The sequence below is a fragment of the Schistocerca gregaria genome, chromosome 3, assembly GCF_023897955.1.
Source record: "Schistocerca gregaria isolate iqSchGreg1 chromosome 3, iqSchGreg1.2, whole genome shotgun sequence".
NCBI lineage: Eukaryota > Metazoa > Arthropoda > Insecta > Orthoptera > Acrididae > Schistocerca > Schistocerca gregaria.
The window spans coordinates 194,948,234-194,973,544 of NC_064922.1; the positions used below are offsets into that span (position 1 = coordinate 194,948,234).

Below are 25,311 nucleotides of genomic sequence, written 5' to 3' on the forward strand. Positions count from 1 at the left end.
CACGTGGGACAAGCCAGACTAGAGTACGGAAGAAACCAAGACTATTGTCTGTAATTGACGAGTTGTGTATGAATGTTAAACATTTTCCAGAGGTAACCTCGAGCAAAATACGAGACAGATTTTTTGACGGAGAGCGTACTGTTCAACCGCAAAATAATGTATCTGGTGCTACTTGTAAAAATTCAACTAGGCAAGGAGCAGAGGAAAGCTTGTGAAGCCATAACTGGGAGGAACTTCAACAAGGGGCTCATATTACTTGTATTACAGATATTATGGGCACACCACCTCACCCTGTACAAAAGATGGGCAATCCAGATGGTATATTATGGAACTGCAAAAAGTGAGAGCAGTTACAACTCAGATATCCTGATTTCCCCATGTCCATGCCGCAGCGATGTTACGAGCTGTGGCGAAGAAATCAGCATGGTAGTATAACAGGCATGGGCCAGTGCCGTGTAAATATTGCTCATTTTTCACTGTAGATGTCTTAGTCCGCAGCTAGACAGCCTGTAGGAGGGACCTATGTCGGTCTACCATGAGCTCACCTTGCTGTTAACAATTTTTTGTGGAACAGCAAGTCCCTTCCTGGGGACTTAGATGGGTTGGGGTTGGGTTGTTTGGGGGAAGAGACCAAACAGCGAGGTCATCAGTCTCATCGGATTAGGGAAGGAAATCGGCCGTGCCCTTTCAAAGGAACCATCCCAGCATTTGCCTGGTGCGGTCTAGGGAAATCACAGAAAACCTAAATCGGGATGGCGGGACGCGGGATTGAACCGTCCTCCTCCCGAATGCGAGTCCAGTGTGGACTTAGATGCTGTTAGCCACAGTGCCGCGTACATGCCGAGTCCGATGGGATGGACATAGGCGCCTTAGGTCAGCAGGCCACTTGGTGGCCTACCTTGTGGGTCCAGACGTGCAGTCGCTTTTCCTTCATTGCGGGGGCGAGCAGTCTCCGCTGCCCAGCTCCTGTCCCTGTAGGCAGCCTCCACCGCTGCTGCCGCTCTTCTGTGCGGAGGCTGCGGCCTGGATGCACGATGCCACACACTTCATGCAAGGATGCCACTTGTAGCATAGCTGATGTCTGGAGCTGTCTCGACACCTCAGTGATCTTGTGCCGTTGCTGTCGCCACTGCAGCGTCCACGTGGACCGCACGCTGGTGTTGGTACATTCCTGTTGGAGCAGACACTACTTCTGGCCAGCTGCCATTCTCAATGTGGAGCATTACCGAAAAATTTGTGTATTGCCGAACAATAAATGTGTAGTTCTTTAATACTGTTTAACTAACGTCTTTGGATGCCAGGCAGGCACCAACTCACCAGGCCACTATTCACTCACGTCATAAGGTGAGGGTCCACAGCATCCTGTTGTCGACCTGCCCTCAACAACCACCCAACATAACGTATGAGCTCCGGACATTACGGCGTGTTTCTTTTGTAAGGTACGCACTGGCTGGCCGAAAAAGTTAAGCAACAATAAGGGGAGTAGGAAACGAACCGAAGCTTCACATATGTTATTTCAGTGATTACAAAAACGAGTGAAATTTACAAAGAACTTGGCAGTATGTGGCTACTTGTCAGTGCGATGTGGGATCCCTTCCGGCTTCGATTATTTGGTTGGCAGGTATGTCATAACGCCGTCATCCTCCTCTCCTGAGGCAATGTGGCCCACGTCTGTGGTCCTTGATATCCTAGATAATGGCACTAGGATGGCAATGATATCCCACCAGGCCTCATGCATGTTCTACTGGATACAGAGCTAGGGTTAGTACCGGCCACAGGTGTACCTCAACTTAACACGTACGCTTCTTAGAGACAGATGCCATGTGTGGACGAGCAGTGGGCTGTTGAAGAATGGTACGATGATACTATCGCATTAGAGGTGACATATGAGGATGCAGGATGTCCGTGGCATATTGGTGTGCCATCAGAGGTCCCTGAGTTACCACCAGCTGTAACCTGAAGTCGTACTCAGTGACTTCCCACACCATGACACGACGAGTAACCCCTTTGTGCCTCTCCAAAACACTGCAACAAGACACGGGAAGAGTAGGACTTCTCCCCAGGTCACTGCCATACTCACCACAGTGCAGAACCGTGATTGATTGCTGAACACTATGCACGAACAACACTAAGGCACCCTGGTGATCTTTCTATCTGTCACAGTGAACTCTAAGTCTAAATCATTTAGATACTTGCTGATGGTGTACTTGCACGAAGTTACATTGAGTTCTGACCATGTCTTTTCGGTGCTTTACTTTCTTTGTCTGGTAGTGTGTTAGTTACTAGCAACAGTTTGATTCACGTATTTAGCGAGTGACAGAATGAATTTGTTGGTTAACGTAGGAAACTCAGGAAACTCATAATCACATACATTATGGACGTTTGATAAATGAGTAAGGATCGAGTTCTGTACAGTCATGAAAGGACGAATGGCTGTTTCTGTCATTGGTATGCCAGAGATAATAATTTTAGTGTGATATTTCATTTAAATGTAGTATTAAAAATGAAATGGACTTTCAAAATATTTTTTTGTAATGTATTTTATAGAGTGACCAGTGTAGTTGGTTGGAGGGAAAGGGGAGGGAGGGAGGGTGGGAGGGAGGGAGGGAGGGAGGGAGGGAGGGAGGGAGAGAGGGAGAGAGAGAGAGAGAGAGAGAGAGAGAGAGAGATAGACAGACGAGATGTGGGGGACGATGAAGTGAGGTGGACGAGGAAGAGGAGTTATGTGTTGAGGAGGGAGGGGGTACACCACCGTATAAATCCCAGTGGGCTAAATAGCTAAACGCATTAAAACAGTGAATGCGGATACCGCTTTCCTTCAGTTAATTAGAGACATTGGAGAAGAAAAGCTGCGGTACTCACGGGCAGGAGGGCGCGGATGCGACGCACATCTCCTTGGAGACGAGCTGTCGGTCGCAGCCCAGCATCTCGGCCTTGGGCGCGTTCAGGTAGGAGCGCTGCCGCATGCGGATGCCCTTGCCGCACGTCACCGAGCATTCGCTCCACGGCGAGTACTCTGTCACCGCGCACTCCGCTGTCCAAAACATGCAATCAACTTTCTGTCACACTTGGTGCTTGTCACGTACAACTTTAAAACAAGTCTTACATTTTACGATTCGAATCTAACAAAATTTAGGGCGCTTGAAAAGGAATATACGTATTTCGAATGCATATATTTATCTATATTCATGTGTCCCAAATTTCATAGATGTATGTTATACGGTTTAATAAATATATGCATTCGAAAAACGTATATTCCTTTTTAACTTTGTTTCTCATAGCTTACAATCTGGACTGCAGCCATTACATTTATGATGCTTTAATGCCAGCGGCTGTCTCCTATCGACGTTATTTTTCAACAGGGTACCGCAAGACCGCATATTGGCCGTGCTGCGCTGACTCACCTCGACCCAAAGGGTATTCGACCATTGCCTTGGCCAGCACGTTCTCCAGATCTTTCAGCCACTGAATGCATCTGGTCATGGTTTCGCCAATCACTACGAATGATGAACTCTGGCACAGATTTGAGGCAGAATGATGTACCCATAGCTGTCATCCTAGTTCAGTTCTACTTCATACCCAGCTAGGTCTGAGCATTTGCTGCCGCCAGAGATGGCAACTCTGTGTACTAAATTTCTCATCCTGGGCTGAATCACCCACAAACTTAGTCATGTATTCTATAGTTACAACAAGTAAAATAACGTTACTTGCTACCCTTTTGAAAACTTAACTGTACGTTCTACCACTCGGTTTCTCCTATCCTTTATTTCCCCCATTACATGTTCTGCCTACTATTTTCCCTTCTCTTCCTTTTCTTAGTAGCTAATTCCGTGGTCCCTCACAATGAAGTTTTTACCTCTTTTGTTGTACTAAACTGTTAGATATATCACGGAAAGAGAAAACGGAGTGAACGAAAACGATGCGATGTGTGATGCGATATTGTGAGAAGAATTTGACAGTGCATCGAAAGATTTGAGTCGAAACAACGCACCCAGAGTAGACAACATTCTATCAAAGTTATTACAATTCTTGGGAGAACAGTCAGTGAAAAAACTTTCCATCTAGATTCGGTTTCAAATTCAAAACAGGTAAATCCTAATTTACGAATATGATAGTTCCTGCGAAACTATTTGTCAGATTTTGAAAAGTGAAAACCGTTAAACTGCGATAATAGCAGCAGAAATTAATACATATCCATATGAAAAAAACGAAGCACATAGGCCTACCATTATCTCTCTAACGACACTGCCTGATAAAAAATATGTAGCAGTCACAAGGAGAGGAGAAAACGAATGAAAGTGCCTAGGTTGAGAGCGTATGTGACGTTATTTCAGTGATTACAAAATCGAGTACAATTTACAAATAAGTTTGCAGCATGAGCCTACTTATCAGTATGATGTTGGACCCCGTCTGTCGTGCATTGATTTGATTGGGAAGAGTGTCATACAGCCGTTGTAATCTGTGCCTGAGACAAGCTGGCCCATAACTACTGTAACTGAGCCCTGATACCCTGGATATTTGTACTGAGATGGAGTTGACGTCCGAGACGATTCGACAAATCTTCTATGAGGGACAGATCTGAGTATCTTGGCGACCACTGGAGTACCTCAACTTCACGCATACAGATCACAGAGACCTGTGGCCTGTGCAAATGAGCATTGTTCTGTTGAAAACTGTCACCACGATACTGTTAACGCGAGGGGTAGCTCATGAGGACAGAAGATGTCCATGACGCGCGGTTGTGCCGTCAGATTTCTTTCAATCTTTGCCAGCCGTGACCTGAAGTCAAACCGCATGGCTCCCCACACCATAATGCGTGGAGTAACACCTTTGTGCCTCTCCAAAATATTGCAAGAATGGCACTTTTCCCCAGATCGGCGACAATGATCATCCGAGGTAGGGCAGAATCCGATTCACCGCTGAACACAATCGACGCAGTTCATCAACAGTCCGTGCTTCCCGATCACGGCAACACTCCAAACTCAGCGGTTTGTGTTGTGGTGTTAACGGCAGCCTATGTACCGGACGACAATTTCCCAGTCTGGCTGTAGCTAGTCTCCAACTAATGGTGGGGGATGAGTCATAATGTTGCAGGGAGTCCGCTACTTGTTCTCGAATGGGAAGCGGAGATGTGAGAGGGACTATGACGTGCTTGGTGCACAATTCGGCAATCGTCCCTTGTGTTGGTCAGACGTGATTGAATGGAACATTGAGGTGGGTTGTTGCACGATTCGATCCGCTGGCCAAATGGAGACATACAATGTGGCCTCTTTTAAACTCAGGCCGGTTCTGGTAACGAGTACGTGGCATCTTCGTGTTCTTCGAAGTGATCACTCACGATCTGACGCTGTTCATGACCGTTGTATATCGTACCAGGCTTCGGAACAACACTACACGCCAAGAAAACTAATACGCTCTCTGGTGGGGATTCTACATGTCACAAGAATTGAAATAGCCGATTTGTACATCTGCATCTACATACCAACTCCGCAACCACAGTACGGCGCATCGAGGATGATAACCTCTACCACATGTAGTCATATCCATTCCTGTTCCATTCACAAGCAGAGTGAGGAAAAACGACAGTCCACGTGTCTCTGCATTAGCCCTAATTTCTCGTATCTTATTTTCAGGGCCCTTACAGGAAATGTATGTTGGCGGCAGTAGAATCGTTCTGCATTCCAGTTCAAATGCCGGTTCTCTAAATTTTCGCACTAGCGTTCCTTGAAAAGAACTTACGACTTCCCTCCAGGGATACCCATCTGAGTTCCTAAAGCAGTTCTCTAACACCTGCGTGTTGTTCAAACCTACCAGTAACAAATCAAGTGTGAACGAGTACAAACTTACACTGACATTCAACTACTTCTACTAGGTGCTGCCCTTTTGTTGTCAGGCAATGTAACGTGACTATGAAAATGGGACACGCATCGGCAAAAACTTTCTCACGATTCATTTGTGTGAAAACAGAATTACGGTAATTTTATCGGCTCAGGAAATATCTGAGGTGATCAGCTTATTTGGACCAATCTGTATACGGGATGGTCATAAACAGCCTGAAAACCTTGTAAGGGTGTTGCTGGGTATACTGTGCTGAGAAATAATTGTTAAGAAAAAAGTCGATACATTGCGTCGTTTGTAAGTTAATTAGTACTGAAATTAGCCGATCAGACTATTGTGCGCGCAAATGCAAGCGGTCCGCCAGACGTTTCCTTCGTTTGGTTTCCAAAACTCGAACAAAAGAGCGATAGAAAAGGTTCGAACCCGAGTTAAAGCTTGAACAGTCTCGTGCGGTATCACCTACGCTACGGGAACAACTATGAAATCAACTGACAGTAATTGTATCGGGAGGGCCGCTTGAATTTGCATGAACAACGGCATGATTGGCTAACTTCAGTGCTAATTAACTCGAAAATAGGGCAATGTATAGAATTTTTTTCTTAACGATTATTTCTCAATACTATCTCCCCGGCAACGCCCTTGAAAGCTTTTCAGACTGTTTCAGACCACCTTGCACATCTGGAAGTTATAGTAGTAACGAAACTCACGTCGCGTGGTGTCCTCGGTGTTCTCGGTCTCCTCGATGGCCAGGTCTGCGAGCGCAGCTTCCACGTCCTGCTCGTCGCAGCTCTTGGCGATGACGGTGTCGCGGAAAAGGTAGAGGCGAGCCAGCGGCGCCATCTCCCTCCCGGACGGGTCGTAGAACGGCGCCCGCGGGTCCTCCGGGTACATCGTCGTGATGCGGTGAATCTTCTCCCGCGGAATCGTCGGCGTGTTTGGGGACTGCAATAGGAACAAGCGCAATGCAGAAAACCTGCACAAGTAGCAGATCGAGCTCCAAACTCTTATGCACAAGGGGTGTTAGAGTCGCTTCTTCCTAGAACATACCGCTCGGAAAAGTTAGCAGCAGCAGCACGGTTGTCATCGAGACATCGGCTGCCCCAAGATGCATCAATAGCAACGGCGCGGTTTCCGCATCTTGAACTTTTTCCGCTTGACTCTTTATGTCCGGTTTTCACTAGAACGTGGCAGAATTAATTAGAATTATATAAGACCTTTAGCTGCTGACGGGCGTTGATATATATCAACGGGGACAGGTGAAAATGTGTGCCCCGACTGGGACTCGAATCCGGGATCTCCTGCTTACATGGCAGACGCTCTATCCAGCTGAGCCACCTAGGACACAGATGAATAACGCGACTGCAGGGACTTATCCCTTGCACGCCTCCTGCGAGACCCACTTTCTCACCCTATATGTCCATACACTACATTCGTAGTGTCCCTACCCAACACACTCATTACTCGTGGAAGACTTTCTTACCAAGTCCCGTAAGAGTTCGGGTCAATATGTGTGCATCCGCACAGAAGAAGATGGTCATGGCCGGTGTTGCGAGAACTATATACTTATATGGATATGGTGTCTGTTCTTTCGGACACGTCCGAAAGAACAAACAACATATCCACATAAATATAGAGCGTGGCAGGGTGGGACGCGGCAGCGGCAGCGGCAAGCAGTTTCCTTGTCGTCAAGACTACACGCGGAATCTGCGTTCCCATCTGAAGCGGCAGCCGTTACCAGTAACCAATGACAGGCATAGTAGAGCTATTGGTGGCGAACCAATGACTGAAATCTCAGAGCCAACATACCACTGTGGATGGAAATTGCGAGAGGGAACAGCAGCTGCGGTAGTTTTACATTCGTCCAAATGAGCATTGTTCTGTTGAAAATTGACACCACGATCTGTTCTATGTGGGTCGCTCATCTTTCTTTCTTTTCTTTCTTTTCCGTGTCCAGATCAAATTTTATTTTTCCAATAGTTAGCCACCGCTACGGCTTTGTCGTTGGCTTGTAGCAGGTCACTAAAACTGCAGGGCTCCGGCAGTAGTCGGCACATGAGCAGATGTGCCTCGTCTTGTACCTCTCCGCATCCGCAAAGAACGTCGTCATCGTTAGTCAGCAGACCCCACTTGCACAGATTAGTTTTGCATCTGGGTACACCAGCCCTCAGCCTATTTAGTGTTCTCCACACTGTATAAGGAAGTTTGTTTCCAGGTGTCATTTGCTCTTTTGGTATTATCTGCAGTGCGGTTTGTTCATTCTCCTATTTACGGATTCTATCATCTTCCTGTGAACCGTCGAGGATATTGGTTCTTGCAATAAAGCTATTTCTAGACTTAAGCCTCAGAGCCTGAGTGACGTGCCCATTCAGTGGTTGTCGAGAATCTGTTTCTTTCTTTGTTCTCTCAGAGTCTGCTGCCACCTGCCTTCTGATCTTGGATGGGGCAATTCCAGCAAGTAGGTACAAATTACCCGTTGGTGTGGGTCTGAAACAGCCTGTAACAATTCGCATTGTCTCATTTACACTTACGCCAATCTGTTTAGCATGTGCATATGCTTCCCATACTGGCGCTGCATAGTCTGCTGCAGAAACACACAGAGCAAGTGCTGATGTTCTCAGTACTGATGGTTGAGCTCCCCATTCATAGTTTGTCATCCTGCAGATGATGTTATTCCTGGAGCAGACTTTAGCCTTGGTGTTTTGGCAATGCTGCTTGAAGGAAAGCGTTCTGTCAAGTACATCGCCAAGGTATTTTGGTGTTGGACAGTGCTTTAGCTTCTTACCTTGCCATGTAACGTCGAGCTTAACTCCAGCATCTCTATTGCGCATATGGAAAGCACCTACTTGGGTTTTGTCAGGGTTTGGCTTGAGGTGATTGGCGTCGTGGTATTGAGCCAGTTCTTCAAGCGCTCTAGAGAGATTTCCAGATGTTGCATCAAAATTGGACCCCTGGACCACCACAGCTGTGTCATCAGCATATACGAACAGTCTTGCATCTTGCGGTATAGGTTGGTCATTAGTGTACACATTATAAAGGATGGGAGAAAGTACATTTCCTTGTGGTAAGCCATTCTTCTGCAGTCGCCATCTACTGTTCTTACCATTTAGGGAGACATAAAATCTTCGATTCTGCAGAACACTACCAATAAGCATCGTCAACCTACAGTCCCCTGTGAGGTGATATAATTTGCGCAATAGCTTTCTGTGGTTTACCGTGTCATATGCAGCAGTAAGATCTATGAAAGCTGCTCCAGTTACTAATTTTTTTCAAACCCGTCTTCTATTGTTGCATCAGATTAAGTATTTGCCCACAATAAGATCTTCCTGGTCTGAAACCGGCTTGTTCCTTCATGAGCTTTCCATCTATAGTTTCTGCCACCCAGTTGAGAATCATCCGCTCCAGTATCTTATAGAGATGGCATAGAAGTGACACTGGTCTGTAATTTTTGGGGTCCTTTATCTCCTTGCCAAGTTTTAGTAAAGCCACCACTCTCGCCTGCCGCCATAGTTTTGGAATATTCAGCTCTTTAATACAGGCGTTCATCATTTGTAGTAACCAGTTTCGAGCTTTGGGCCCAAACTGTTTTATCTGCACCACGATACTGTTCCATGTCGGTAGCTCATGAGGACACAAGATTGTAAGTTAACGTCTGATGTAAGTATGACAGTGTATGTGACTAACTATACCATGAAACTTTACGAAAGAAAGGTAAAATAATATGAAGACATACTAATTCCTTAAAGGTTGAATATTTTATTTATGATATATTCTTTCATATATTTCATTCATCATGCTTTCTTATTTTGCCGTTAAAAGATTCGAGGAATTGCACTTTACAAGTGTTCCCTGTCTCATTTTGTTGTCAACAAAATTTAAAAAACCTATCGTTCCAGAAGAACAACTTGCTACACTCTCATAACATCTTTTAATATTACAATTTCCTTTATCTATATGTAGTTTGCTACAATGATAGTAGTTTAGTTTTATTCAGTAGGCATATATTACAAACATTCTACAAGTGTTACTGAATTAATCAAGTAAGTAGTAGAGGATTAAAAGAGGAAGCTTCCTGGTGGAATTTTACACAGAGCGCAATTTAATCATTGTTAACACTTAGCTTGAGAATCATGAGAGAGGGTTTCATGTGTGAAATGGGCCCGGAGACACAAGAAGGCTCAGATTCGTTACATAATGGTATGGCAGTTTTTAGAAACCACATTTTCAGCTGCAAACGATTTCCAGGTGCAGAAGTGCATTCTGACTGTAACTGATTGGTTATGTACTGTAGATGGAAATTGACAAATTGGTAAAGGTATGAAATTGAAGAGATGGAAACTGGATAAATTAAAAGAACCATCGGTTCTGAAGAGTCTCAAATGTAGCATCAAGCAAGCAATGACTGACTGAAACAGGGGAAAGGACACACTATACAGAACAGAAGGGGAATGGGAAACTTTGAAGAGATGCTATAGTGAAGACAGAGGAGGGTGAAAATGGTAAAAACACAAGATCCAGTACAATTCCTTAGAAAACACTCAAGATACTGAATTGAATTCACAAAAGGAGAAAATATAAAAAAAGGTAGCGAACGAAGCAGTCAAAAGGGAATTAGGCAACTCAAAATGAAATTGGCAAAATGCAAAATGGCAAAGCAAGAATTGCTGGAGAAAAATGCAGGGCTGTAGACATATGTATAGAAACAATGTTTATATGAAAATAAAATAAAATGGGGGAAAATTAGCAAGGATCGAGTAGGTCATGCGCATTGATAGTTCCGTATAAACTTGATTCTGTATATAGACAGTACATCCGTTCCGGTAGTCAAGAATCTCTACCATTTTTGCCTTCTGTCGACATTGATACTGGCAATTCTCGAGAAAGTTCAATAATATAAGTGTGACATAAGGTCGTGTAGGAGGTAGACGACCATCATTATAGTGATCAGTAGTTCTGCATTCAGACTGACTGGGTCGCAATAGTAAAGTCAAACATCAGGCAAGGAATGACTTTATTGCTCATACGAAGCGTTTCGGACTTTATCCATCATCAGATTTCCAAAAGAGATACGACGTTTCACATACAATATGAAACCTTGAAACCCTTCATCAGATTTCCAGGAGCGATTGCTGCACGTAGATGTGACATTTCACATACAACTTCAAACGCCTTACCTATTTGTAGCAATCGCTCCTGGAAATCTGGTGATGGGTGAATTCCGAAACGCATCGTATGAACAGTAACGTCATTTCTTGCCTGATGTTTGGCTTCACCATTGCGAGCGAGTCAGTCAGAATGCAGAACTACTGACTGTTTTAATTTCAAGTTTGAAGACGAATAACATATGACGAAAATAAATATTTTTTCGTGTGATATAATAACATATTAACAATTTTCGGATTTTTTCCCTTTACTTGTACTATGAAACATGGGTTTTTGCCAAATTTCATGATTCTAGGTCACGAGAAGTACCCTGTAAGTTTCGATGAGTTAGTTTACGAGAGTTAAAATACGTGACATTACACCGCCAAGGGTCTATAGAACTTAGTAGGTGACATAGTTTTCGACATCATGCGTCTTCTCGTTCCTAAGAAAAAAGGGTTCCTAACAGACGGAAGAACAGACAGAGGCAGATAATAAAGACAAAAAAAATTCGTGTGATATAATTACAAGTTACAGTTTTCGGATTTTTTCCTAGCTTTTTGCCAAATTTCATGGTTCTAGGACAATGGGACGTATAGTGCACATTTTGATGAGTGAGTTTGCGAGTATCAAAACTCGTGACTTGAACAGCCGTATATTCTGACTGCATTAACTCAGGATCTTGAATTATATTCACCGCCAAAGGAGCAGTAGGCCTTGGATTGTGAAATAAATTTCAACTGGACACATATACTCATTCCTGAGAGAATAGGGTTTTTTACAGTCGGATGGACAGACAGGCAGACAGACAGACAAAAAGCGATCCTATAAGGCTTCCGCTGTTACTGGTTGTGGTACGGAATCCTAAAAAATATGCAGCTGTCTGAATATCAAGAGCTCAGGTGACAAGACACAATTAAGCAAGAAGAGAAGGCTGGAAGGGGGGAAGAATACTCTACCTGCTCCAAAGTATACGGACACCTATTAGTGGGCATCAAAATGGAGTGTGCCCACCCTTTGCCTTTATAACGGCTCGATCTCTGCTGGGGACACTTTCAATGATGTATCTTTTAGGTCTGTAGAGGAATTGGCAACTCATTATTTCTCAAGAGCCGAAACCAGAGAAAGTAGTTACGTGGGGCGCTGTAGTCTGGAGAGAAGTTGATGTTCCATTCGGTCCAGGTCGGGACTCTGGGCAGGCCAGTCAATTTTTGGAATGTTATAGTATACAAACCACGGACTCACAGATGCTGCTTTATAATAGGACCCAGTGTTACGATGATACAAACATCGTCTACAAACTGTTTCTCTGCTTTATGTAGTACTCAGTGCTGTAAAATGAGTTCATATTCTTTCGCAACTAGCATTTACTTAAGTGAAATAAAGGGCCCACACCCTAACCACGAGAAATATCCCCATACCGTAACACAACCTCCTCCGTTCTCCACTGTTGGCACTATACACAATGGCAGGTAGGTTTCTCCAGGCATTCGCCGTACACAGAGCTTTCCATCGTATTGCCACAGGGCGTAGCCTGGTTCATCCCTCCAAATAACTCGTTTCCAGTCATCAACTGTTCAATGGCGGCGCTCCTTATACCATCTCAAACGTCGCTTTGCACAGACAATAGAAATCTGTGGCTTATGACGAGCTATTCGAACGTTGTATCTAATTTTTTCCAGCTTTCTGCGCATAGTCATTGTGCTAACTGGTCTGCTGGTAGGACTTTGAAAGTCAAGAGTGTTTCATTCAGCTGGTTTCATGCAATTTTGGGCAACCATCGACGTTTGACAGTCCCTGTCAGTCATTGTAAGGGGTCCTCCTGGTCTTGGTTTAAGTGTGGTTATGCATTCACGTTTCCACACCACATTTGCATCACCAACAGACGACTTGGGCAGTTTTCTAAGGGCCTGAATGTCCATGAAGCTTTGTTACTCGGGTGACATCCGACTCGTCCACATTCAAAGTCACTGAGCTCTCCTGACAAACTCATTTTGCTGTTACTACTTGTCTACTGTCAACACAATACTCGTCGCTTCCTTTTATAATGGAGGGTTCATCTCTTATGATATCTAGTGGTCAGTTTTGCCTTAAATACTGCAGGAGTATCCGGATACTTTTGAGCAGAGGGTGTATGTAGAAGGGGACGGGTGGGGTACACAAACAAACTTGAACACAAAGTTAGATTCCGGGAAAATGTCTGAATAAACGAGACAATACTGATCTTAACAACTTACCTCAGAAGACAGATTGAATAAAGGCAAACCTAAGTTTATATCATTTGTAGATTTCATTGGAATACAGTCTTTCAAATTCTGATGGTATCAGGGATGAAAAGCTGGGACACAACGTTATCTGCAACATGTGCAGATGCCGCACTGTAGTTATAAGAGTTAAAGGACATACAAGAGAAGCAAAAGCTGAGAAGGCGGAAGTAGAGGGGAGATAAAATGCACACTGGTTATAGCAAGAAAAGCGTTTCTGAAACAAAGAAAGTTGTTGGCATCGATTATAAATTTAAATGTTAGCATGTGTTTTCTGAAAGTATTGTCTGGAGTGCAGCAATGTACGTAAGTGAAATGTGGACTTTAAACAGTTCATTCAAGAAGAGAATAGAGTCTTTGGAATGTGGTGCTACAAAAGAATACTTAAAGATTAAATGGGTACGTTGTGTAAATAATGAAGAGGTACCGAATCGAACTGAGGAAAAGGAGCATTTGTGGCACATGTTCACTAAAAGAAATGATTAGGTGATAGCACACATCCTGAGGCACCAAAGGATTGTCCATCTGACAATAGAAGGAATTATGGGAGTTAAAAATTGTAAACGAAGACCAAAGATTGACTGTAGTTATCATGTTTGGACGTACCCATAATCACACTATGAATGAAGTAGCCCAATTTGTTGGTGTGTCAATGCCTACTGTTCATCGCAAGTAAAAGGAATTCTGTACTACTATACGCATGTAACCACGTCTAAGAACAGTGGTCGTTAAAAGATCCAAAACAGAAACAGAAGTTTCGCTTGTCAATGACAAGCGGTTTCAAACTCGACAGGAACTGCTGTTGTCAGTAATGCAGCTCCGTCTTAACCAGTTTCCGCGCGAACATTGCGATGGGAACTGCATGCAGCGGAAATGTTGTATCGGGTACCTCGCAAAAAGACCCTTATTCACATAGGCAAATCAAAATGCACGCTTGAATGGGCCAAACAACGCAGAAACCGGACAACGGCGGAACGTCTGCGTGTGGTGTGGTCGTGAATTTGACTCTTTTGAAATGATGCAATACGTTGACTGCACAGACAACTCAGTGAGCCGTTTAGCACACTCAAGTCAGACGTGGTTCTGTGATGCTTTGGTGACTTTTTTGATACTGTGACTTGGGCCCACGCCTTCAGGTTACCGTGAACATGAGCCAGGATGACTTTCTGGCAGATTAAAATTGTGTGCCAGACCGTTTTCAAATCTGGGAACTTTGCCTGTCAAGGGCAAGTGCTCTACCAACTGAGCTACCAGAGCACGACTCATGACCCCTCCTCACAGCTTTCCTTCAGTCAGTACCTTCATTTTCTACTTTCCAAACTTCACAGAAATTCTCCTGCTAAATTTGCAGCACTGGCACTTCTGGAGCGCTACTCCCGCAAGTTTCGCAGAAGAATTTCTGTGAAGTTTGGAAGGTAGGAGATGAGATACTGGCTGAAGTAAAGTTCTGAGGACGAATCGTGAGTCGTGCTCGGGTAGCTTTGTTGGTAGAGCACTTGCCCTTGACAGGCAAAGTTCCCAGATTTGGGAATGGTCTGGCACACACTTTTAATCTACCAGGAAGTTTCACATCAGCACACACTCCGCTGCAGAGTGAAAATTAATTCTGGACGGCCCAGGATGTTTCTTTCGACATTCTCAGTGACGAAGTGTTCCCCTTTCTTCTAAATGTTCATGACAAGGACGTTGTGGACACACTTATATTCCAAGATGACAGCGGTTGTCTTCACAGGGTTGCACACATACATTCCTGGTTTGATGAACACCTTGACTGGCCCGTTAAGTCACACCATCCTAATCCCATAGAAAACTTCTGGGCCCGTTTGGAATAGCGCTAGAAACATAGCAAGCAGCATCCCAGCAATTTTGTATCTCTTCTGGGTTTAATCATCAATGAGTGGCATATCTGAAGAAACTTGTGGACTCCTTTCCTCGCCAATTTGAGGTAATTATCGATGCTAGAGGCGGTATTACATGGTACTGGCGTCTTGTCTTCTTGGGGTGTTTAATTCTTTATCTGGTGCGAGTATTACAGCATAAGCCTTCTGGAATTGCACGAAGACTGGTAACAACTGTCGAAGAAAACTATTGGAACGGTATAACCGTGATGTTTACAAAGAGTAAAAGTCAAGGTTAAGAACAATCAGTGGGCTTATATTTTTAGCATAGATCGTTTCTCCGTTATCAGCTACTCACCATGTACGTTATCCCGCTGTCTGTCCCCGCGTCGTATGGGAATAAGTCGACGATCTTCTCCTCCATCCAGGTGCAGTCTTTCTTACACAAGTTGAGGCCTGATACACCGACAATCCAGTCGGGGGTAGGTCCTGCAAAACAGTTCATTGTGCATAACACAGCACGTAAGACTGGTGTTGCTACAATTACCACAACGAGGGCCGTCTTTTCCGTCTTTCCAAAAATATGAAAAATGTATTTTTTCGCAGAGATCGTTTTATTAATGTTCAAAATTTTCGCCTTTAAAATTAATACATCTTTGCGTGAGCTCGAACTAGTCCTGCAAATATGTTTTCCACTTTAATGTTGGTACCTAAAAACATGGCGTTGAAACGATCAACAGCCAGTATTGTTAGATTTACTGTCTTTGCAGGAGATGTCCAGCTTTTTTTTTAATTACTGCTCTATCGCTAAAAAGACGAAGGGACAGCTCTCCAGTTTATCAGCTTCAAGTTTATTCTTCCAAAATAATTTTTATTTTGGCTAATGTTGGTAATTTCGTGGAATGATAATTAAGTTTTGGGCTTTGCTTCCGTGAATTCCTCATCTCTCTTATCAGCTCCAAGTGCTGAGCCATGTTTCTTGACGTTTATTCCTCGGATGAATTTTACTGAAAATCTCTGCTTGTCTGTTTATGTGAGGAACAGTCCAATAAAAACCGAACACCTGCCACAATGGTACCACGGAAGGTTCCTTTCGAAAGTAATCACCACACATGTTAAGACATTTATCCCACTGCGACAGGAGACGATCATTTCCTGTATTTCAGAACGCGTTCGGCCACTTAAGGATCTACTCGCTTGTCCAACTTAAATCAACGCGCATGCCTGTCCTTCTTCAGGTGAAAATCACACAGTGAAAGTCAGGGCTGTACGGAGGATATTGCAGCGTTTTCCAGCCAAATTGCTGAAGCATAGCCTTCATCCGATTGACAGTGTGGGGGCGGGCGTTATTGTCCAACAGTATGATTCCGCTCAGTAGCATTCCGACAGTTCGAGGGCAAATGACAAAGCCAACAATTCAAACATTCCACATGTACCCCGCCGAAGAAACCCAAAATGTGTACACAAGTTCCGCTAAGGTCGTGATGACGTTCTTCGACTGCAGGGTCCCTCTGCTCGTCGAGTACCTCGAGTGTGGAACCGCAAGCAATGCGCAACGCTATAAAGACAATTTGCAGAAAGTGCGATGCGCCATAAAGTCAAAACTCCCAGAAATGCTGTCGGAGGGAATCATCCTGCTCCACGGTAACGCTCAACACCACACTGCCAGTCGGACGATAGCTCCACTTCAGTAATTTGGTTGGGAAGCACAGCAACAACTTCCATGTCATTTTCATTTAACTGCCCGTCATAATACGTGCCTAGGCAAAGATAACCAATCGTAATGCCTGATAACGACTGCTAACAGTCAAAGCAGAAAACAAAACGTGTCATTTCTTTCCCTACATGTGATTATTATCCTTTAGGACATGTCCGAAAGAACAGACACCGCGCATTCATATAACAAATGAATTAATGACATTAGCTGTTGTGGGCATTGATTTAAATCAATGGGGAAAGTTGAAAATTTGTGCCGGGTTCAGGATCTGAACCCGTGTCTCCTTCTTACTAAGCAGATGCGCTGAGCACTGCGCCATCCAGACACAGTGGTCAGATAAGTTGAGGATTTGGGCCTGACGGGAGGCGTGCTAGGGTAATGCGTGCAGATGCACTTAACGCTGTGTCTGGATGGCGCAGTGCTCAGCGTATCTGCCTAGTAAGCACGAACCCGCGTTCGAATACTGCTCAAGCAAAAATTTTCAGCTTTTCCCATTCATTTAAATCAACATCCAGTAGCAGCTAATGTCATTAATTCATTTGTGTATTTATTTCCCTATAATGATGTCAAAATACACTCCTGGAAATTGAAATAAGAACACCGTGAATTCATTGTCCCAGGAAGGGGAAACTTTATTGACACATTCCTGGGGCCAGATACATCACATGATCACACTGACAGAACCACAGACACATAGACACAGGCAACAGAGCATGCACAATGTCGGCACTAGTACAATGTATATCCACCTTTCGCAGCAATGCAGGCTGCTATTCTCCCATGGAGACGATCGTAGAGATGCTGGATGTAGTCCTGTGGAACGGCTTGCCATGCCATTTCCCCCTGAAGCCTCAGTTGGACCAGCGTTCGTGCTGGACTTGCAGACCGCGTGAGACGACGCTTCATCCAGTCCCAAACATGCTCAATGGGAGACAGATCCGGAGATCTTGCTGGCCAGGGTAGTTGACTTACACCTTCTAGAGCACGTTGGGTGGCACGGGATACATGCGGACGTGCATTGTCCTGTTGGAACAGCAAGTTGCCTTGCCGGTCTAGGAATGGTAGAAAGATGGGTTCGATGACGGTTTGGATGTACCGTGCACTATTCAGTGTCCCCTCGACGATCACCAGGTACGGCCAGTGTAGGAGATCGCTCCCCACACCATGATGCCGGGTGTTGGCCCTGTGTGCCTCGGTCGTATGCAGTCCTGATTGTGGCGCTCACCTGCACGGCGCCAAACACGCATACGACCACCATTGGCAACAAGGCAGAAGCGACTCTCATCGCTGAAGACGACACGTCTCCCTTCGTCCCTCCATTCACGCCTGTCGCGACACCACTGGAGGTGGGCTGCACGATGTTGGAGCATGAGCGGAAGACGGCCTAACGGTCTGCGGGACGGTAGCCGAGCTTCATGGAGACGGTTGCGAATGGTCCTCGCCGATACCCCAGGAGCAACAGTGTCCCTAATTTGCTGGGAAGTGGCGGTGCGGTCCCCTATGGCACTGCGTAGGATCCTACGGTCTTGGCGTGCATCCGTGCGTCGCTGCGGTCCGGTCCCAGGTCGACGGGCACGTGCACCTTCCGCCGACCACTGGCGACAACATCGATGTACTGTGGAGACCTCACGCCCCACGTGTTGAGCAATTCGGCGGTACGTCCACCCGGCCTCCCGCATGCCCACTATATGCCCTCACTCGAAGTCCGTCAACTGCACATACGGTTCACGTCCACGCTGTCGCGGCATCCTACCAGTGTTAAAGACTGCGATGGAGCTCCGTATGCCACGGCAAACTGGCTGACACTGACGGCGGCGGTGCACAAATGCTGCGCAGCTAGCGCCATTCGACGGCCAACACCGTGGTTCCTGGTGTGTCCGCTGTGCCGTGCGTGTGATCATTGCTTGTACAGCCATCTCGCCGTGTCCGGAGCAAGTATGGTGGGTCTGACACACCGGTGTCAATGTGTTTTTTTTTTCCATTTCTAGGAGTGTAAGTCTGCAACAGTCTCTTCGCTTTCGTTTCAAGAAATTAATGCTGTTCATATGGTATGTGTATTTTCGTAGCTAATATCGTGTGAAACACAAAAGGAAAAAATGTGTGACATGTTTGCAAATCTATGGTGTCATAATATTACAGAGTAATGGCGATGGTAAGACGCTTCACTTGGTCTCAACTGTCTTTAGTTATTGGAATGGTACGAGTGAAGAGTTTGGAAACGTAAATAATGTATTTAGTCATAGCAGTGCATACTGCTAACAACTACCAATTTACTGCGTTTCACTGTTGAAGTTAAGACGCCTCACACCGCTGTCAGTTGTGCGTGATGTACTTCTAGCCCTGTAGTTCGTGCGCAAAGGTTTGAAATAGTTTGTTTTCGTGAAAGTTCAACGCGGTAATGAGTGCACCAGGAGCTAGGAAAGAAGTTAAGTACACTCAAAACTACAAAACTGAGTGGGAAAGTGACCCTAAATTTAAGTATTGCAGTTAGTTTTTCGCGTTGTAAGGTGTGTGAAATTGAAAAATATTTCTTCTGGAGGGAAATATGAGCAACTAAGTTAATGAGACGGAAAAAAGGGCTCTGTGCATTTATAACTGAATACTGCATACCTTGCAACGTTATGTAACATTTGTTTGCATTGCTAAAGTCAGTATGCTTCAATTAAGAAATTTCAAAAAAAAAAGTATGTGTAATGGTAGGAAGGCCTCTGCTATTGTTAAACATGTTGCATGTGGTGAAAGTAAAGATATGTTCCGTAATTTGCTTCACAAATATAAGCTTTGCTGACGAATCAGCTGATCTCAGTAGTAGGCCTGCTAGTTGCTATAGCGAACGTAGGACCTGGAAGGATAGCGGATGCTTTTTTGATATGATTCCACTAACTGAGACAAATGCTGTTACTCTTAAAAACAGTTTTATTGGATGAATTAACTTCAACAACATACCAAATAAAAAAGACTTAATAGATTTCACTGCCGACGAAGCTAATGTCATAACGAGCAAATACAGTCACCTGTCTACTCTCTTGGAAAGAGATTTCCCTAGGATTGCCACATGCCTAGTTTGTCCTGGAGTTTAAAGTAATGTCCAGGATCCCCGGTAAAAGGACTCGGGACCACTTTTATCCCGCCTTGTGCTGAATTTGAGAGTCAAGCAAACGACGAGAAAGAATGTGTATAAGTTTCCTCCTTCAATCACCACTATGCCTGATTCAAACTACAAATTTTCCTATTAAATTAGGGGTCATTGGGCACTTAAGTTGCCAACACGTTTCACGTTCGGTATGACCTTTTTAGGGAAAGGATCGGCGTTCGGAAAAGTTATTTCGTCCTTCCTCCAATGACGAAGAGAGTTCGTAAAGTTCATTTATTCCGAAGAAGAAAGTTAAAAGATATACGGATTTCAACAAAGATTGGTTAGAAAACAAAAATTTTCGCACATGGTTGATGAAACAGAACGACTTCACAGCAAAGGGTGTGGTTTTCCCCAACACGTTGTCGAATAAAATTGAAGGAAGAAAAACTGTACTGATCATCAGAAGACACAAAAACACAGTCTGACACGACAGCAGTGTCGTAAAACAACAATTACAACTTTCTTTGTGAAGAAACATACGTCTGAACAGTGTAAAACGCCGCATTAGCTACAAGTTATTTGACTCCCAAATGAAATGCCATCTCTCGTTTCCAGACAGGAATATTGGATCCCAGATTTCGTGTGGAAGAACTAAGGCAACGGTTATCTTGGAAGACGTTCTTGGCCCCTACAGTCGACTTGTAGCCGTGGAAGTGCTCCATAAAGCCTTTTACTTTTCTGTATGCTCGGATGCTTCAAACCGAGCAATTCAAAATCTCTTCCTTATGCAGTTCCATACTTCGGTGTTAACCACGGGATACGCCAGAGATTGATAGATTTTCATGGAGATTCCTGGGAAACTCACAGACATTTTCCAACAAATTGAATCTCAACCATAAAGTAAAACAGAAGACTGGATATGGGTAGATTTCTTTTAGCAGCAGACCGCAACTGATGTATCCCATTCCCAACTGCTTAGGCTTACATCATACATATTTTCAATTCCTACCATTAACTCATTTGCTGAAAGAATCTTCAGTATTATAAAGAAATGGTGGTCAGCAAAAAGAAACTGGATGTCCGCGGCCTTAGTGGAAAGAGAACTTGAAATAAAACTGAACTGTTGTGGAATTTTTGAAATAGAAAGGAGACAGTGAAGGACTACTGAAAGCAGCAAAGAGCAACGCAAAAAGTACATTCAAAAATACAAAACAGTGATCATGTTACCGTTAGACATTTTACTCAAGATTTCATATCTCTTTTTTGTCTGGACTTTGAATTGAAGTTATATTTCTGCCAGATTCATTTCATGTTTAAGTGGTATATCCGTACAATATAAATAAGAATGAAAAGGAGAAGACTTCCTTTTTTATTTTTGTGTTAATGCAGTATTAAAACTAGTGGTTGAATTTCCTTTTTTATTTTTCTGTTAAAGCTGTATTGAAACTAAATTTTGATATGTTTAGAAACTATAGGTACAAAAAATTGTTAATATTCCTTATGATATTTGTAGTAAACTATTAGCATGTTCTTTATTCCGTATGATCGAGAAGCTGTCCAACCCAAGCTTTCTTGAAAACTGGCATCCCTAATTATAGCAGTGAGAGCTATGTTGCGGTAGCACTGCTTACGAAACGCAGGGTTTCAGATTTGAATTCTGGTCCGACAAACAGTTTTGATCTATTAGGAACCTTCGGAACGTACTTTACCCCATTTTTCGAATTGCAAGATAGCTCGTAAGTGTTTGTCTCGTGGTAAAATTACAACGATACAACCATTTTAAATATGTGATAAAAATTTCTTTTTCGCTGCATACCGATTTTACGTCATCTATTCGATCGTCATAGGTAAGTGAAAATTTTTATCGACATCTGACGTGAACACTAGGAAAAATTGGAAGGCAGACGTAAAAACAGAATATCTGCAGCTACGTACATCCTGTACAAACCACTGCGAAGTTCGTGTTCGAGGGTACTTAGCACGGTATCATATGTAAGGGTTTCTTCCAGAGCGGAAACGAAGACTGCTTTAATGCCTCTATATCTGTCGTCTAATTACCCTAATCTTATTTTCACGTCCGTACGGCGGCGTATGCAGTGAGCTGAAGAATATCTCTAGGTTCTTCATTTAATAGTGGTTCTTGAAATGTAAGTAAACTTTCACAGGACAACTGGCATGTATCCTCAAGGTTTAAGTAGTTCTAAGTTCTAGGGGACTGATGGTCTTAGATGTTAAGTCCTATAGTGGTCAGAGGCATTTGAACCATTTGAACAAACAAGTGTAGTAATTGTTTTGTCCATCATTTATCAGCGAGTCTACTCCCAGTTTAAGATTACAGCAAGGTGGCTGGCAGTCTTACCGAGCATGGACACCAGCGAGACGAGAGGGTGGCGCCGGTCCACCCTGAAGTTGGCGCTCGTGTTGGAGTTGACCCTCGGATACCAAAGGCCAGCCGCCTTGATGAGCGTCCGCAGGTGCTTGCTCTGTTCGGAGAAACGTGTTTAGCTTATCATCCTGAACGTCTAAGACTATAGTGTTTGAGTAGAATAACCAAGGTATACAGATTTCGGATTCGATGTCTAAAATTTGTTTAGGCAATTTCCCAAAGTTTCGCCATCCTCAGGCGGAGGCCCAGGGCCAGAGACACACCTTGGCCCGCAGCTCGGCCTCCATGCCGCGGACGGACCCCCACTCGGCGACCTGCATCAGTCCGTCGGTCGCGATCTGGCCCTCTCCCCAGAAGGAGAAGTTGCGCTCGTGCGTCGCCCCGATCACGTCGCTGAAGTGCGTCAGCCAGAGCGAGAAGGGGAAGTCCTTCGGGTGGGTCTTGTTCGACCAGATGCCCTCGAACACCATCTGAAACCATGTCCAAAACAGTGCTGTAGCTTAGGCCTCATGTGCAGTTTGAGAAACAACTCGTAAAACAATGTAGCTTATAAAAGTTTCTGGGGTTTTCTCCTAGTGAATACAGGGTATATGACTCAGACGAAATCGAAATATCTTCAGCCGGCCGTTGTGGCCGATCGGTTCTATGCGCTTCAGTCTGGAACCGCGCGACCGCTACGGCGCAGATTCGAATCCTGCCTCGGGCATGGATGTGTGCGATGTCCTTAGATTAGTTAGCTTTAAGTAGTTCTAAGTCTATGGGACTGATGACCTCAGATGTTAAGTCCTATAGTGCTTGGACCCATCTGAACCATTTGAAATATCTGCAGATTCTGAGAAGAATCTGATAATTTCAGTACCAAAGAATCCGACCTGAGGGAAGATCAGTTTGGGTTCTGGGAAATTAAGGTAATGCTGATCCTAGGACATCTCAGAAAATAGGTTGAAGAAAAACAAAACCACACTTACAGCATTTGTAGGTTCAATAACAAGCTTTTGAGAACGTTTACTGGAAAACGCTCTCCGAAATTCTCTCGCTGCCAGTGATAAAATGTTGTCTGCAACATATATAGAAACCAGACGGCCTTTATAAGAGTCGAAGGGCATCAAAGGAAGATGGTAGTTGAGAAGGGGAGGCAGGGTTGAAATCTATCCACCACGTTTCCAAGCTTTTGCAAAGCTGAAAAATAGTGCAGGAAACAAAAGAGAAGTCTGAAAGAGAAATTGAAGTTCACGGGAAAGAAATAAATGTGTGATGACCAGATGCAGCAGCCTGTACTGTTGAGCGGCATGGCGGAAAAATGTTACGCGTAACGTTTTTGAGTACCACTGAGACACAGTAAGTGATACTGACTACTACATATTATGTCTATTTTAACAGAAACTGTTATGGCAGGAAGTTTCTGGAGCGAGAATACCGCAACTCAGCGTGCCATATTTCGTATAAACAGTAACCGGTCAGAAGCTGCGAGGAATACGCAAATCTTCTTTAAACAACACCAGCCATCACTATTTCCATATCCAGAAATTTCATCCATCGAAAATATTTGGGATGTGACTCATTGGCGATTTGTTCGTCACGTTCCTGAAGCAACGCTATTGATCGTAGACTGGTGTAGAAATTGCCTAGATTTTGCTACGCGAACATCCCCACACTTCCTTAACTTTCATGCTATTATTTAAAGGCTCTGACTGTGCCACTTGGGAGCATCACATAGTACTGAAATTCAGACATTATGTACAGTTTTGTAATTCCAATTATTTGTGTAATATGTAAGTTATAGAAGGTAGATGCAACGATATAGTTTCTAGTTCAGTGATATGTGCATAATATATACAGACTGCCGCACCAAGTCATGAAGCAAAGAGTTGTTGGTCTTGTGCCAGTATGAACAGTTAAGTGCTCAGTCGAGAGGCTGTCACAGAAACATTTTCATGCAGGACCCTCCGCGTTTGTAGAATATAGCACGGTACAGTTTCTTTGACTGTAAAATAATCCCGGCTTTAGTGCAGCGCCGTTCCCATTGCCGTTACAGGCTCAGGAGCCGGCATCATGTATAAATGTGTTGTGGCCAGCTTGGAGCAGATGTGCTGGTCTTCTCCTAATTCATCTGAAGTGGTCTGACTTCGAAGCCTGCTAGGCCGGCTTAAGGCCTAGTGATTTTCGCCTGACATCACGTGTTTCCCAGCACGTGTTAGCGGTAAACTAGTGATGGTTCAAATGCCTCTGAGCACTATGGGACTTAACATCTGAGGTCATCAGTACCATAGACTTAGAACTACTTAAATCTAACTAACCTAAGAACAGCACACACATCCATGCCGAGGCAGGATTCGAACCTGCGACCGTAGCAGCAACGCGGTTCCGGACCGAAGCGCCTAAAGCCGCTCTGCCACAACGGCTGGCGATAAACTAGTGAGAGGAAGCTGCGCTTCCCATAGCAGAGTGTTAGTGGTAGAATGGAATGAGAACGCCATTACGCAGCCCCTAAAGTTATTGTAGTTCAGGTCTGCCTATTATGTAAACAACTGTTTTCTATAAATCCCAAACATGTTTCAGCACCTTTGTGTCATCATCAGTGGGTCCTTTTATTCAGTTCCGTAAAATGTAAACATGTTTTAAGTAATAAATATTGCAACAATATTAAGGCTGGAACAGTTTTTGTCAGTTGTTATTATTACCTTAATTTTTATACAATGTTGCGTTCTATAGGACCTTACTGTATATTGGTAGCTTCTCATGTGCAGCTAAATGATGTTACTGTGAGTATGGCTGGCGAGTTAACTAACCACTTTATCTATAAACGTAATTTTGTTGCGTTTAAATATTTCGCGACTATATTTTACCATTACTTACTTATCCGTTCTCTCCTGCATTCTCATCTGTCGTGGAAATGCATGCGCAGTCCCTGTTGCTGTTCCCTTGTTTTCGTATTAGTTTGCCGCCGAATCTGTACTTTGTTCTCTTTGTCCCTCTCTTCTTTCCTCTCTCCCTCCCCCCCCCCCCCCCTCCTTCTATCTCTCTCTGTGTGTTTTTGTCTATTTGTGTCGTCT

The 25,311-nt window shown here is 44.2% G+C and overlaps 1 protein-coding gene across 1 annotated transcript in view; it reads right to left on the reverse strand.

The window, feature by feature from the left end:
• The window catches only part of LOC126356125 (spondin-1), a 192,035-nt gene that overhangs the window by 17,120 nt on the left and 149,604 nt on the right, over positions 1 to 25,311 (reverse strand). The window contains exons 5-9 of the mRNA XM_050006833.1: positions 22,522 to 22,728; positions 22,232 to 22,355; positions 15,438 to 15,568; positions 6,546 to 6,780; positions 2,863 to 3,034 (exon numbers count right to left, since the gene is read on the reverse strand). Coding sequence (XP_049862790.1) covers positions 2,863 to 3,034; positions 6,546 to 6,780; positions 15,438 to 15,568; positions 22,232 to 22,355; positions 22,522 to 22,728 — 869 coding nt within the window. The remainder of the gene's footprint in view (positions 1 to 2,862; positions 3,035 to 6,545; positions 6,781 to 15,437; positions 15,569 to 22,231; positions 22,356 to 22,521; positions 22,729 to 25,311) is intronic.